The 16,170-nt window shown below is 34.2% G+C and overlaps 1 protein-coding gene across 1 annotated transcript in view; it reads left to right on the top strand.

Moving 5' to 3' along the window:
- TMPRSS15 (transmembrane serine protease 15) overlaps nt 1–16,170 on the top strand; it is a 53,532-nt gene that overhangs the window by 16,127 nt on the left and 21,235 nt on the right. Inside the window, exons 9-15 of the mRNA XM_086631475.1 lie at nt 2,097–2,205; nt 4,905–5,014; nt 5,701–5,838; nt 7,108–7,257; nt 9,554–9,656; nt 10,145–10,295; nt 11,484–11,625. Of these exons, the coding sequence (XP_086487601.1) occupies nt 2,097–2,205; nt 4,905–5,014; nt 5,701–5,838; nt 7,108–7,257; nt 9,554–9,656; nt 10,145–10,295; nt 11,484–11,625 (903 nt within the window). The remainder of the gene's footprint in view (nt 1–2,096; nt 2,206–4,904; nt 5,015–5,700; nt 5,839–7,107; nt 7,258–9,553; nt 9,657–10,144; nt 10,296–11,483; nt 11,626–16,170) is intronic.

The following is a 16,170-nucleotide window of genomic DNA, read 5'->3' as shown; positions in this document are numbered from 1 at the left end:
CAACATAAGTAAATAGAAAAAGACAACAAGATGTATGTTGGGAAAGCAGTGAAAGTGGTTCCTACGAAAGACATCTCCTGTCTCATTAGGAAAACAACTGAGGTTTTTATGAGGGCTCCAGGAGGAGGTAGAAATCTAATGACTTCTGTGACCCTGCACACCTTTGACCACAGCTGCCTCCTCCCTGCAACAAGGAAGGACAGGGAGGTTCTTCAGGGAAATAGGACTAGTTTCAGCTGTCTTCCTGCTCATTCCTGAGATACCAAGCACTGACTGTTGTAAGCTATGGATGAGCAGCCAAAGGAGTTTTGCCTGAATTTTTCCATCCTGTTTCAAGTTGCTCACTGTCTCTTAAGACGTAAGAAGAAACAAATAAAAGTAAACAAAATGAACGGAAATGAATTGTTGATAAGAACAAACTTTTGTCGTTAATTTTATTGGAATAGGATGGTATATTTCTTTTTATTACTAACAGTGCTATAAACTCCTTTTTAGATCAGGATGTGTCTTGCCAATCATTTGTTAACACTATCACTTTTTTTCACACTTCATTGATAACAAGCTGGGCACTTTTCTTCTTTTCACACTGATTTTGTTCTTCTCAATGGGAAATGGTTGTAAATATTAGCCTATTGGTAAGAACAGGAAACACGTGAATTAAAATGGACAGAAAATTAATTTTATACCAATACCTAGCTCTAAAACTGTAGACTGTTTTGATAAAAAAATGTTATCTCTCTTTCATGGGCTTTTTTTCCTCTATTTATTTAAAATCTTATGTGTTCTGTTTTCCTTTCAAAGGCCATGAAGATTGCAAAAGGGAATATGGTTCCATTCCAGCTCAGGCATTATACATATCAGCGTTAGTTCGTTCTGCATAGTCTTTATTAACAGTGCATGTCTGAGCCTGACTGAAACAAAGCTTAATTTTTATATTGTGTTTGCTACAGTGGTAGTCAGAAAGAATTTTACACTTATAAAATGAACAGGCAAGGAGCCTCAATTTATCATTTTATATATCATTTCCCAGAGGAGGCTCAATAAAATTTCCATTTAATTTTCTATATGATTGATTATTCATAATTTGGATAGTCATTATAGGTATGATTTCATTTCTAATATTAATGAAAAGCTCTATCTAATTTCTGATTATCTGCTTCATATTGATGAACTTGTCCTTACCTCTTCGGACAATCATGTATGATACTGTTTTTATCCTTATTTGAAAGCTCTGTGATGCTTTCTGAAAAACTAAAGAAAATCCATCATCAGATTCCTAACACAATGTCCAAAAGATACAGCAAAAGCTTCAACAGTTCTTCAGTGTCTGCTGAAATAAAATAACTCTATGTGAATTAGCATTTCCAATCTTGCTGAGGCTTAAAATGACGTTTCTTTTAAAAATAACTGATTTTTAAACCAAAGAACTTGCATAGAATGGAATAGTAGCACCAAGGAAACAAATCTAATAAAAGCTTTTTGAAACAACAGATTATGATGGACGGCATTTACGTCAGATGAATGAATTCGATAGCTGGCAGGAACTTGGGATATCCGCTTATCTCTTTGCGTACTTAGTAATATATAAGGTGAGAAGCTAGAAAGCTCATAAAAGTAGAGATAGCAATAGTCAACCATATCCCTTCTTGCTTTTATTCACACAAGAGCAAATTGTTTCTGGTAGCGCAAACATAGTTTCCTGACTTAAAGTAGCTGAAGATAAAAACTGTTAAGGCAAGATCCTATTTCCTTACAAACGTATGAAATAAAACGAAATAAAGATAGTTGAATTCAACTCCTGGATTTGAGTTGTTTGGATTGGTTTGGACTAGCTTGGATTAGTTGGATTGTCTTTAATTTAAAAGAGAATTGTCTGTAATGTTTTCTTCTCATATAGTACTTTGAGATCAACTAGTCATGGGAAGTAGAAGTGAGAGTAAGTTGGTAGTGTGCTTTACTTTGTCTTCCCATTGTCGTTTACAAAGCATTTCCACGGTAATCCATGTTAAATCAATAGCTAAAATCGCCCTTGTTTTGGCTCTGATTCTGTTTATCAAATGCCATTTTGACAAATGTTCTTCATTATATCTTTACAGCTACAGTCTGTGATGGAAAATTTATGTTGACTGACTCCTCTGGGTTTTTTCACTCTATGAATTATCCGAAACCATATAATGCAAATATCGTTTGCCAATGGATTATACTGTAAGCCATTTTCCATAATTTTCTACCTAACATTTTTTTGATTAAGAGGTGATATAGTTTCCTGCACATCAACCTTACACCGTTTGTTTGTATTCCTAAACATGCCAGCATGGAAAATACGTAATAGCATTTTCTCCTTTTTCTTTATGTAACTTTTCTTTAAAAACTTGCATGCCTAAAACCCATAACTGTATTAATAATTTTCTCACTTGGAAAAGCTCTTAGGTATGATTTTGAGAAATTTTGTGTATTATATGCATGCACAGGAACTTCACTGAAAACCTCAAAATAAATCACATAACTCAAAATAATCGCGAGATATTTGTTTCCAAGTATTGCAATAAACACTAGACTTTAAGTAATGGTTTTATATGATGTAACTGTTTCTAACAGATGGAATTTTCAAGAATTCCCTTGTAATTTAAGGGTACACGTTTCATCTGGGAGCTAACAGCACCTGTGCTCCTAAGACATTTAGGAATATATTTTAAAATCACAGGAGTATCATTTGACATAATAACACCAAATGCTTTTTAAGGTCTAGGCACAACAAGTGGAATTTGCTTAATCAGGGATACATACCTACAGGAAGGGACAGCTATTTGACTTTGACTGTCTAGGTCCACTTCATAAGCCAGGGAGAAAAAAAGATAGCCATAGCATGTGACAAATCTCATCCTAAAGTACATATCTAAAATGAGTTAGATGACTGCAAGTTGGAAGCTCCTAAAAATCCCTACAATGACTGCCAATTCAGAAATTACTGCTTTGAAAGGCAGTAATTCTTGCTATGGCTTTGTAAGAACGGCCATTTTTTGATTCTGAGAAATACTAATTTGATAGAAGATTTTCAAAGGAGATTAAGGAAATGCCTTTAAAATTGGATAAGATTTGGACTTCTTATTCCCAAGGCTCCTTTGAAAGTGCCAGCTTTTGAATTTGTTCAGGACTTTCATCTTCACCTTAACACTTCAGAAAAAAAGTCAGTTTTCCTTATGTTTAGCACATTTGTTCCTTCTCATCTTCAGCAATACTATTCACCAATAATTACAGGCTACACCTGGTTTTAAAATACAGGTGTGTCACAGGAAAAGCACAAGATTGTTTCCTTCAGGATATAAACCTGACTTGTTCCTCAGTTGTCACAGAATTTGAGCATGATAGCTAATCATGTCTCAAGTGCATTACTTTTTTCTAAGCTGTCAAGTTTGATTGAAATGTTGCTATAGCTGCAAGAAGCGTTGTATTAGGTTGATATCTATACCACTTATGTAGCTAACCAAAGCTTAATTTTGAAAAGAATCATGAGTAATTGCAAATAGTATAGTACAGGTGGTGTAGAGCTGCATAATTACAGATTGATCAATGACAAAAACCATCATCTGGTTTTATTTTCCAGTTATCTGCTTTAAAAATATCTGGCAACATTCATAGTAAAGACCTAAATAATTCAATATGGTACTTATATTTTATCTCCTTTTTGAACAGAATTCTTTCTAAGAGGGAACCTTTTGGATTTTCCAGTAACCAATGAGAGACATTTTGTCCTATTATTTTTATTATCCCTATAAAAATCTGTTAAAAGTCACTCTAGAACACATTCAAGATTTGATTACTTTTCTGCCTTTCGTTGTATAGAAAGATATAACCATTACATATAGGAAAACATTTTCACTCCATTTAACTCCTCCCCAAATGAAAATGTAATTTTCTCTTCTTTTAAAAGTAAGAGCAGTATGCTTAATAATTCCCCAAAAGATTAGCTTCCTGAAAGACTACTATCACACGTTTCACTCTTTTCAAAGCAAGGATTTTTTTTCCTATGGAGAAATATATAACAACAACAAAAAGTGAACGTAAATGTTTAACTATTTACTTTATGCTTATCTGCTAATCGGTACTGATAAGCACCAGCAGATTGCCATTGAAAAGCAATTATTGGGCCTCTCTCTCCCAGAAAACAAATCATGGTACAGGAAGCTAAGCTGCTTGTGATAGTAGAGCTTTAGAACTTGGACTACCGTATCTGTTTAGTGGAAGGGCAACTGGAGAACTACTTCAATATAGATTACTGAAAAAACATAACTGCAACAAAACAAAACCCAGCATTTTTTACAGTTTAGTTAAAGTGACTTTTGTTATTAAACTTACTGGGTGATTGTTAGGTTTGATAACATGTTCCCAAACAGTGAGATCCTCAAATCTTCATGCAAATCCTGGTTTTGTCATAAGAGACATTATTTTGGACTTTCAGGAGACAGATTAAGATATGTTATTTTTCATATCGATACCATAGTACCATTCCTCTGACTTCGTGAAGTCCACCTGAACAGTGAGATGTTATCTGTTAGTAACATCTATTATAAAGTAATTGAAAATTAATGAGATGCAGAGGAAAAAAAAAAAAAACATAAAAAAGATGTTCAGTGGAATACAGATTCTAGCGTTTAGAAGATTCTCTCCAGTCAGTAAAGGGTTACTTGTACAGTTACAAAAGGTTTATGTCCTATTCCTTTGGTAATTTTGCAAATTAAAAGTTAACAAAATAGATAATCTTGATTAATAATGTTAATTAATTTAATTTCCTTTTGTTTCTGAACTTAACATCATTCAAGCACGCAATGGATATACTACAGTCAAAAAAAAGATTACTAGAACATGACTCGGTTTTAAGGTTTATTTTTCTCTTCCTATCTTAGAGTGCCTGAAGGGTTATCCATTAAACTGAACTTTACTTCCTTCGAAACACAACAATATACAGACAATTTAGATATTTTTGAAGGTGTAGGACAAGAAAAGATTTTAAGAGGTAAGGTTATTTTTCAGCTAATATTACTTCTCCATTAATAAAATTTAAGTGGTAAAATAAGCATTATGAAGTGAAAAACAATGCATGCATATGTTTAAGTGGAAGAATGCATCTGTGTCAAGTTTTCCCTGTTAGACAATTGATCTCAATGTACTTACCTACTCTTACAAAGTGACCAGACAAATGCTTCCCTAATGTATTAAGAAATACATCACAAAATGAAATTTTTATGTAATGTCATAGTTTCCTCTTTGAGTATCTGTAAGTGTATGTGCTAATTATTAAACTGTGACAGTAAGTATATGTAATAAAAATATATATTCAATACTGTGATTCTAGAGTTTCAGAGTGCATGTCTGATAATTCTGAGCACATTTACAGCATCATAAGCACAGATATGAAGATTACAGTGTTGCATATGTGTAATATAAGAGATGTTTCTCCACTCGTTCATATTCGTATTGATGGATATGAGAGATGAGATATGCAGAATACTTATATGGCAACCAAACAGCTAAACGCCTTCAGGGTTTTAAAGCTATTGTAGGCAGGATCACTGTACAAGAGGGAAAGCATTCTTTAAGACTCAGAAAACTAATCCACTGTATTTTCTTGACAGCACTGGGGATTTTAATGTGCATGGCATTGTTTTCTCTCTGACTATATTATTCTTTATTTGTTCTCAGCTTCTCTGTCAGGGACCAATACTGAGACAATTTACATTTTTTCTCATGAGGCTACAGCACAGTTTACATCCGATTATTTTGAAAATTATAATGGCTTTAATGCAACGTACACTACATTTAATGCAAATGAACTAAACAGTAAGTGTTATTTTTGTGTGTGTGTACATGTTTTTGTTATCCCAAAAGCTTGGTGAGAGTATATTTTCATTTTGACAAAATGGACATGAAAAAGGAAGCAGTATTTTCTGATCTCAGCCCAGTAACTAGATCCACTTTAAGAAATTTCATACTATAAAAATCAAATCATTGATTTCACTAAGACTGCCCACAGGCTTACAGGTCTGTTTCTACCAGTGTGGTGATGACTTATAAAGTTAATCTGTTAAAATAAAAGAGTAAAACTTTGGCCATATCTCCATCAGATTCGTCTCAGTGAGTTTGTTCACTAATGACCACTGTTGAATCACTGACACTAATCATTATTCTGGGATCACCTGACAGTATATGCTCTCCAAAATTTCTGATGTCCTAACTCATTGCCTCAAGTAGTAACCCTAAATGATAAAACTAACATTCAAGAAAGTACCTGCTTTGGTAAACAGGCATTGGGAAAAGTCCAGATGCAGTAAATCTACAGTGACAACAAAATGCAGCGATATGACTAATACATTGGTGCTTTTTAGTAGTCAGAAAAAAATTTAGATACAGATTGGTCAAGTGAGGGCTTCTTCAGCTGCTAAATTTTGAGCAGGATGTGAACAAGCAATGTGATTTGGAAGGAATATGCTGCAGGAAGCGACCAGAGTGCCAGTAAACTCTTGTCATGTGGAAGTCTTTGCTGGGGCTGATCTGCACTTCAAGGCACCGTGAAAAGGCATTGAGCAAAATGTTACAGGAAGAAAAGTTATGAGAATGTTGCAGCAAATATATGTGAGAAAAGAAAGAGCAAAGGAGAAGGACAAGTAAAGAGGCACCCCTGGTGTATGGAGCACAGCACTTATCTTCTGAGCATTTATGTCTGGTGGTAAGCCCTTTGAGCTGGAGCAATCCAGGCCTTGAAAAAGAAAGGAGGAAAAGATCAGGTTTAGCCTTTAGTGTTCTCTATGCAAGGGGTCCTGTCTCATTTCCCCACCATGTTACTGAAGAAGGATCAAAAAAGAGGGTTGATGAATGAGTGCTAGAGCTTGTAAGGCCACCTTCAGTGACAGTGTCGTGTTAACAAGTACAAATGGCACATTTATTTGAGTAATTATATTTCATTGCATAGAAGAGGAAATTGAGTCACCATGGGCTCAAGTTTTCAAACACATTTGAAGATTTACGATTTTCATCACTCGTTCTTATGTAATTCTGAGAAATTGCTTCATGTTTCTGTCATTTTTATTTACTAGAGGTTCTCATTCACAGACTATGAGAAAGTCAATTGCACTTTTGAAGACGGCTTTTGTTACTGGATACAAGATTTAGATGATGATTCGGACTGGGAGAGAGTTCAGGGCCCTACCTTTCCCTCTATGAGTGGTCCTGATTTTGATCATACATTTGGCAACATATCAGGTAAGATCAAATACAAGTTGCTTGCAGATTAAAGGAAAAACTTGATTTAACTTATGTTATACCACTGTACAATGGATTTTTGATAGTGCTATTATTGGGATGTAATTTTATTCTGCCATGAAAACAAGTCAGGGTTACCAAACGAAATGTTTTATGGTACTGATTTCCGCCTTGTGGAAATATCCAAAAAGAAGAAATAAAGGAATATATAAAGTGATTAAAGTGTGAGATATTGAAAAGTTTATGTTATTAATATACCAAAGTGCCTTACCTGAGAAGGAATTTCTATTATACAACAATGTTCTAGGTCAAATAACTGCATGTTTACCCTAAGGAAAAAACAAGCGTATCTATATTTTAGGGAAATCACTTCTATTTCATCCCTGTCACATGATAGTTTTGACTTAACACAATGTTGACCTGCAGGGTACATAGGGCACCTGTGTCCCCAATTAGAGTCTCACACCAAACACACTAATTTTCAACGAGCGTGCAAAACACACAAAGACTCCAGCAACTGCTATAGTAAAACAACTTAATTAGAAGAGTGATCCTACCAAATATGGGTTTTAATTAAAGAAATCATACTTATAGAAATCAGATTTTGAATGTGTCGTGAATGCTTATCCCAGAATTAGACTCCAAAAGTTTTTTTCTGCTTCAACAGGAAAACCAATCTTTTTCTCAGCTGATTTGTCAGTCCAGCTAAAACTAATTAACATAATTTGGATTTTGCAATGGTTATATGTATTCTATGCAAACTTATACAGAATTTATTCAGTGACAAATAACCGGAAAAATTGCAAATTATTTTGGCAGAAGTTACTCCCAGGAAAAGAAAAATACTATTCACACATTATTGTACAGAAATTATTCACCTCTCTAAGTAAATGCACATTTTCTAAACAATCTTCAGAACACTGTTTTATCTTCCCACTTGACTCCTAGAATACAAATCAGATGAAAGAACATAAAATTTGTTTAATAAAACACTTGATAATGATTTCTAGCTCTCTTGAAAATGCTAATCCTTTTTAGGTGCTCTCTGTTTCACTGTGCTAGGTCTAGGCTGACATATGTAATGTTGCTATTATATTAAATATTTAAATTTCTACAACTTGCATTTGAGGTAAAAATGTGAGCTGAATCATTAATATCTAGCTATTAAATACATTCAGTGAGATAGTGTATTTCTGTTTTGCTGATCTTGAAAAGCAAAGGACTTAATACATAGTCAATAATTGATTCTGCTCAGAGAATTGATAAAAGAGAGAACTGTCACTTTATATAAAGACCTTCTCTGAAAAAAGAATGCTATGCTTATTTTCCTACAGATACACATCATGTGTGTTTTCATGCATGCTTTCTAAGTCAACACAGGAAATGAAAGGCCTGATACAGTTTTCAGACTAATTTTCACGTACTTTAACCTCCCACATGAAAAAGCTAGCTAAACTAGAAGTGTAAATAACAGACTATGGTATATATCAATTATATAATTATAATTATATTTACATGTAGATTCTCTGAATATAATATTTACATACATATGCTTCAGATTGATCAATTGATTGATTGATAGATTGAAAGAATAAAATCTAAAATTATAGCCATAATTTCAATAAAGCAAGAATTTTATTTTAGAACTTTTAACTCTGCCTAGTTTTGCTTTTCTTGTGACAAATCACAGTGCTTCTATAGCCTGGCCTTAAATTATATTTCTATATGGCAGCAAGAAGTCCAAATTCTCAGCTGCAAGGAATTAATTCAGAAAAAGCTAAAACCACAATTTTCTCCAATAAAGTATTTTTCTTGTTTATAATGCTTCCACTTGCTCTAAAATATTCATGTAGTCATTTTCTCCCCATCCTTAACACATAACCCGTATTTCTCATTATTATGTAGATACAAATTACAAAAATGTCAGCAAATTTTTCTGCAAAGTCACAAGAAATGTCAAACAGGAAGACATTTTTATAATCCAAGTAGAAATTTCTCAGGTGAACCGCTGCCTTCACTAATTAAAAGGCAGATCTACCACTGACTTCAAAAGGGTTAGTTTCCCATTTCATGTTCAGTTCTGAGGAGGGTCCAATAAGCTAAAAACTCATGTTAATACGTTGTTGACTGATGAATATAACCTTGGAAAGTCATTCACATTTACGGTGTTGGGAATCTTCCAAGTCCTGCTGTTCCTTGTATTATTGATATTATTGTTAACATAAAAATTCTCATTTAAAAAAAAAAAAAAAAACAGTAATTCTATACTGACTAAAGTGTGTTCATTATCTTGTAGGATTTTATATTTCAACACCTCTAGGACTTGGATTCGGAGAAGAGAGAGTTCGGATTCTGAGTTTGCCTTTGGTCTCTTCAGATCCATCTTGTCTAAGCTTTTGGTATTTTTACCCAATTTCTGAACACATATACTTTGTTTACGAATTAAACCAAATAGCTTTCTTTCATATATAATATTAACCCAGATCAGTGTGCCAGCTATGTAAGCCTGCTTCTGTTAGGATTTCCATGCTCAGTCTCAACTCCAGACCTGAAACTTTGACTCCTTTATATGTTTGTGTCTTGCAGTTAGCTTTAATATATTTTATTTTTCACCCTGCACCCAATACTCATTTCTACAAAGAAATGATATTAAGAATCCCTGAAATGTTTTTTTTGTCATGAAGTTTAACTCAGCCTCTGCAGAAAATATAACTTAAGTACAAAGTAAATCTTTCAAGTGTAATCTAAGCATACAATTCATGAAATTTTCATGCTCACTGTAAATTACTCCTAGTTCCATAAAATCGTTTATAAAATAAAAGCTTGATATTTTTTCATGAATTTTCACTTTGTTCTACTAATACAAAAATTGCTCTTCCTCCTCTAGGTATTTCATGTATGGTGCTAATGTTTACCGTTTAAGAGTTAGCGTAAGTAATGACCATGGCTCGGAAACGATCATTTTCCAGAGAGAAGGAAACTATGGAAACAACTGGAATTACGGACAAGTAACTTTAAATGAAACATCTGATCTTAAGGTTTGTTCTTTTTAAAATTTACATTAGCTAAACTTATATCAGAGTTTTCTGCCAAATGAACCCAATGATCTACAGCTCAAAGATAATATCTGGTACTATTTACTAATGTGTGCCATCAAATAAATGTTAGCATGCAGAAGACTGAAGTCCTCATTTGAATTGTCATCCTCTCCCTTCCCTGCTCTGGAGTTTAAAATACTATTATTATAGAAAACAGAAAACCTTAACCTTGTAATGAGACAATCAACGTTATCACAAAAGAGAGCTTTCCACAAGACGAGGGTGTCCAAAGCCTTTCAAAATCTGATGCGGAGTTTAATATCTCGACAGTGAGTGTGATATGAAACACTTAGCCATGAGAAGACTTAAATTAAATAATTTCAGATTCTGAAGCAGTATTTTCACCAATTAATTACGGAGTAATTCACTGAAAGTGTGTTCCAGAAGTAAATGTATTTGGCACCACATGGTTAACAACTGACCTGACTCATCTGTAAACAAAAGGAGAAGACAGGCTAGACGGTTCTTTCAGAAACTCTCCATTGAAAACAATCTCTTTTTATAGGTATTTGGGATGGCTTGTCCTGCTATAGTAGTTTTGGTTGATACAAAAACACTGCCAGAAAGATGCATTTACCATCTGAGGAAATAAATGCATCTACGACCTGGCTGCATCAGATTTCCAGCAAATGTGTATTTTAACAAATCTCAGGAAGAGTGCTATACCTGGCTGTATTTCACCAACATAAATTCCTTGATAGCAGGATTACTTTAAATATGTGATATTAAAGCACAATAACAAACGAGATTAATTTCAATTTTTCATAGAGATGTGCCATTAAATAAGGAGAAGTTTGGACTGATGAGATGAGTGGCACAGAATTTGTGTTTCAAAATTACCTGTATTTATATATAAAAAGTAAAGTTATTCAATAATTTTAAATCATGTTCATCGTTTATACAAAGTTGTTCCTGCATTTCTTAGAATGATCCGCTCTGTTTGTATAGTGCCATTTTGTTTTGCGAGGAATCCTATCTCATAGCTGATGCCCTCCTCTGACTGTAACACCAGTGTAGACTACAGTGGAAATAAGAGCATTCAATAAAGTAGATAGAATGATTCAGCATAGGAAGATGAAAAATGTTTCATTAAATAATAAAATTCTATTTTTTTTTCATGAACTTCAGGTTATTTTTGATGCCTTTAAAGTACGTGGTCGCAGTGATATTGCCTTAGATGACATTGGCTTGACAAAGGGAACGTGTAATGAAAGTATTTATGTAGAGCCAACTGTGATTCCAGCCGTTACTACTACCCCTTCTGTTCCTAGTAAGTAAACACTAAATTACAGTTGATTGCCATTTCCTATTACTGTATTTGTGCATGAGTGATTCAGAATTTTCAACCTTCAGTTTTATAAAAATCTCTTTTCAGCATTATAAAGTTATATCTTCAGGATAACATACTAGGAATCAGGTTCCCTGTTCATGGCTTCATTGATAGCAACAGAACTGGTAGATTCACAGCTTAAGCAGTCAGTACTGTACCTTTCAAAACTTGAAGAGTATAGGATAATTAAAGCATTCAGAATTTGTCTCTAAAAGCTTAAATTAGTAAAGCTTCCAGGAAGCCACTGAACGGGAAAGAAGAGGAAAGAGAAGGAAGATTATAACCTCTATATTTGAAATTATAAGGGATCTAGCAGGAGAATAAGAGAAAGAGTAAAGTCACATCATAATATCACTAGAGGTCTCAATAGTAAAAATTCACCAAGCTCTGAGAACATACGCACACTGAAAACCCCCATGTTTAGGAAAATGAATATGTAACAGTGCCAGAATGGTTTAAGAATAGAGCACAATCTATGTCAATGTCTAATATCCAAAATGGATGTATCATCTGGAACAAGGCTCACGATGAACAAGTTCTTTCCAATACCCATTTGGCTGTATTGTTATTTCTACTAGATCTGATTACATTAAAAAGGAAAAAGAAGGCAATATTTCCTTTGAAAAAATTTAAATAGGGAAACAGAAAGGACAAAAGGACAGTTAGCAGTTCATCTGGTTTTGCAGGAAATGAGTGGACAAAAAAAGCCCAATGAAAGGACTCTTTCTACTCCCAGATATAAGGAGAGGTTTCAACCTTTGCATAAATTATGGAATGTGTCAAAACCTAAGCCTGATTTCTTCAATTTTGCCTTTGCTAACTCCACTCCTTGCCTCATTTCATCTCACTATCTTCTTAGCACCTTTTCTGAATCCCAGGTTCAGTGGGAAACTGGAGGAGAGTTTCGTTTGCACGTTCTTGCCATCTTCTCCATGTCAAGTAGAAGTTAATGACACATGAAACGACTCTACCTGTAGTACATATGCACTTCCCCAGACAGGTTTTACAGTTTAATCCAGACCCATCACATTGCAGAGTCTTTTACAGGAGAGCATAGAGATTTAAACTTCCTCAAAACGTTCCAGTTTCACAGAGCTAGTTAGAAGAATCTCACTGAGAAAAATATGAAAAAATGTAGCCATCATTATAAATCTGGAAAAGGTATACAAAACAATGAAAAAGATTGCATATGATGTTAACAAGCTCAATACATACTTAAAGCAAAAACCAGTACAAATATGAATAGAGCTTGTGGAAAAAATCATTAAAATATCTGGTGGGGTTTTGTAATTTATTTTGAAAGAGGCATGAACTTTTTTGAAAAAAAAAGATTTCTACAAAAGATCTATACACTGACGGCTTCAAATTATTAAACAAAGAGTGAGTATGTTGCAGAACTATCTCCTATTAGATTTAGTCACAAAGCACAGCTAGTTGCTCTCATATATATAAGCATATAGTAACTAAAAATTTAAATAATAGAAAAAGACCATTTGCATCGTACTCATGTTGAAGCACTGCACACTACTATTGCCATTCTATCAAATCTATCACTTCTAAATCTACTGCATCAGGACAGGTAAGAAAATAAAACCTTCTAAACATACGAGCAAAATTCAGTTTTAGAGCTCCATCCTGAGACACAGGGATGTAAAGTTCAAACAGATGTCTCTGTCAGCAAAATTAAATTTTAATAACATTGGTAATTTCAGTCAGGATTTACCAAAGTGAGTTTTGGAATGTGATTGCAGTTATCATTAAAGTAGTACTGTGGAAACGTGCTGATGTCTGCCACCTCCAGCCATCTTTTCAGGTGCTGTGGGTAAACATACCTCACAAGTTCACATCAGTCTAATGATTAGTGGTAGAACAACCCTGTGGTAACAGTAACTGAGTGCTGCTGTCAAAAAGCCAAAGAAATGTCATTTAAAGTATAGATCTCTGCCCAAAATATGGTGATAAAGCTTTCATATTCAAAAAAAGGAAGTGGTCGTGTGGTGTATAGCTCCTCGTGAAACAGATTAGAGAAGATCCATACTGTCCTTCAATATGGTACAAAAGGATAGCCTGAGCCAGCACTGGGGCAAAATTAACTTGTTTGCATAACTTTGCTGAGGCATGCTGAATATACACTATCTGTAACTGGATGTTATCAATCATCTTCAAAGAAGAATGAAATTACTTTGACAGACGTATTGTAAGCTTACTAACACTAATGGTTTCACTACAAATGTCATGTCTATAAACAAGAGATGAAAGAATTTGAGCTGAGCCAATCTCTTTTGCTAGACTTGGAGCTTCAGTAAGAGGCACTGGCATCATTTACAGTGCCACAAAAGCTCACTGAAGAGTCAAAAAAAAATTTTTGTGGTAGGGTAGGGAAGCTAGATTTGCTTTTGTCTTTTGCACAAGGCTGTCAGCTAACACTTTCATCTGAAACAAAGATTGCTTTCATCTTCTTATTCATTTATAACCTGTCTTTTAACACAAAAAAACAGTGTGGAAATTACAGTGTAGATTCCACACTTAAGATGTGTATGTCAATATAAATTAAAATTTGGGCCAAAGTACAGAGTAATTTTTTTATGAACAAGTCATATATCATTTCCTACATTGTGGAGAAAATTGTCTGTTATGCTTAATGGAAGGACCTAGATTATTGGTGCTGATATTGCTGTTTGGTTCTCTAATGAGTGACACCTATATGAATAACTCCATATATACTTGTGGTTAAAGATCAATGGAAATTGTTAAAACGTGTTTTCCACACATAAGTAAAATCAATTACTTCTATCATTTTTCCATGAAAGAGAAAGCTCATTACTAATTTGCCTTACCTATAGTCAACACCAGATCAGATTTCATCATAAATTGCCCCTGTTCTACTAAGAAAGCTGGTTTTGCTCTGCTCATATCATCAGATGATACTGGCTGAGAATCACATATTCTTCATGCAGCTTTACAATAGTTGTGTTTCTGCTCATACCTTCAGTCATGTTCCATACAAAAAAGCCAATGTAATCTTTATTTGTTGTTAATGCTATTTACAGAACGCAGTCCTCGTTGTGAGACATACAGGTGAAACATAATAAACTTGTTAGTCGATGTGTGATTGTTCCTTTCAGAGAGTTTGGTGTCTCTTGGCATGACTGGTTTGGTGAAATAGAAAGATCTATAAGATGGGGGTCATGAGAAAGATCAAATCTTTCTTGTATTTAGTGGAGTTTCCTCATGGTGGGATTCAATGATTACGCAGTCCCCGATCAAGTGGCTCAGAGTATGCAATCCTGACAGACATAATGAAGTGCATAATTTGAGCCAGGAGAGGAGGGAGAGTGTTAAAGTTTAGCCAAAGTCTGAAAGCTAAAAAAAATAATTTTAATTCAAAGAATCAAACAACAAGAAAACGAAATTAAAAAGGTAGATCTCTTCTGCCTTAACTTCTATTTACTGAAGCACGTGGAGGAGCACTGTTTATTTTTTAATAAAGTAATTGTGAACAAGAGAAGTGGGAAAACACCAAAGCTCATTCTGGTGATACAGCTGAAATGAAAATAAATAGTTTCTCAATATGAAGTTAAGTTTTGGAATATGAAGCTGACATTTCGGATGAAAACCATCCTCTAAACTATATATTGGAAGAGAATATTGAATATATAAAGTACAGTTAGCTATGTCTATGTGTGTAAGTGCAGGTATGTGTGTATATACATATCTACAATATTTGCTTTAAAAAAAATATTCATTTTTATGTGTAAGGGCATATATATTTTTATGATAAAGACCTTTCTTATTGGAGCAGTTGTTTCAAGGAAAAAAAACCTTTTACCATTTGAAAGGTTAACTGTAAAAGTTTTTCAGATTCTAATGAAATCAAAATAACAGTATAGATGGATTTTTGCTATGAAGTTTATTTGCTGCATGACAAAATGGGCTTTATACTTCAGTATCTCTCCTAATGCTGCAAGACAATCAATCAGATAACAAGCAAGGCATACAAGCTAAGTGCATAAATATGTTATATTTGAGGGAGAAGGGGGCTTTCTTTTCTTTCTTTGACATTTTCCAGCTTTTATATTAATGTACTACTGAATTATGCAGTTGACTGTAATACACGCTTTTCTTCATATTTCCTGTTATGTGCACGGCTTCCAGACCAATAATCACCAAATCACTGTGTCTTTCCCCTAACTACATGGGGAAAACTTCTCATACCACCATCATGAACCCAGTTGTGCACCTGGGCACTAGCACTTCACAAACAGCAATATATGAACTAAAGCTGTAGATAACACTATGACATTAATAGTATATGTCAGCAGGTCTGACTTAGGCACCATAAATAATAAGGACAGTGAATTTCTTACACACCTTGTTTCCTCAGTGCTCTGTGTCCTTACTGGAGTATTGGCTTCTCACAACTCTTTGTTCAAGCTTTATACCAATGGCACCATAGCTGAACCTTTACAGTGATGAAGTTAGCTT

This window comes from Tauraco erythrolophus, chromosome 1 (genome assembly GCF_009769465.1).
Source record: "Tauraco erythrolophus isolate bTauEry1 chromosome 1, bTauEry1.pri, whole genome shotgun sequence".
Classification (NCBI taxonomy): domain Eukaryota; kingdom Metazoa; phylum Chordata; class Aves; order Musophagiformes; family Musophagidae; genus Tauraco; species Tauraco erythrolophus.
The sequence above is the reverse complement of the archived record's forward strand: the minus strand, read 5'-3'. Positions and strand labels throughout refer to the sequence as shown.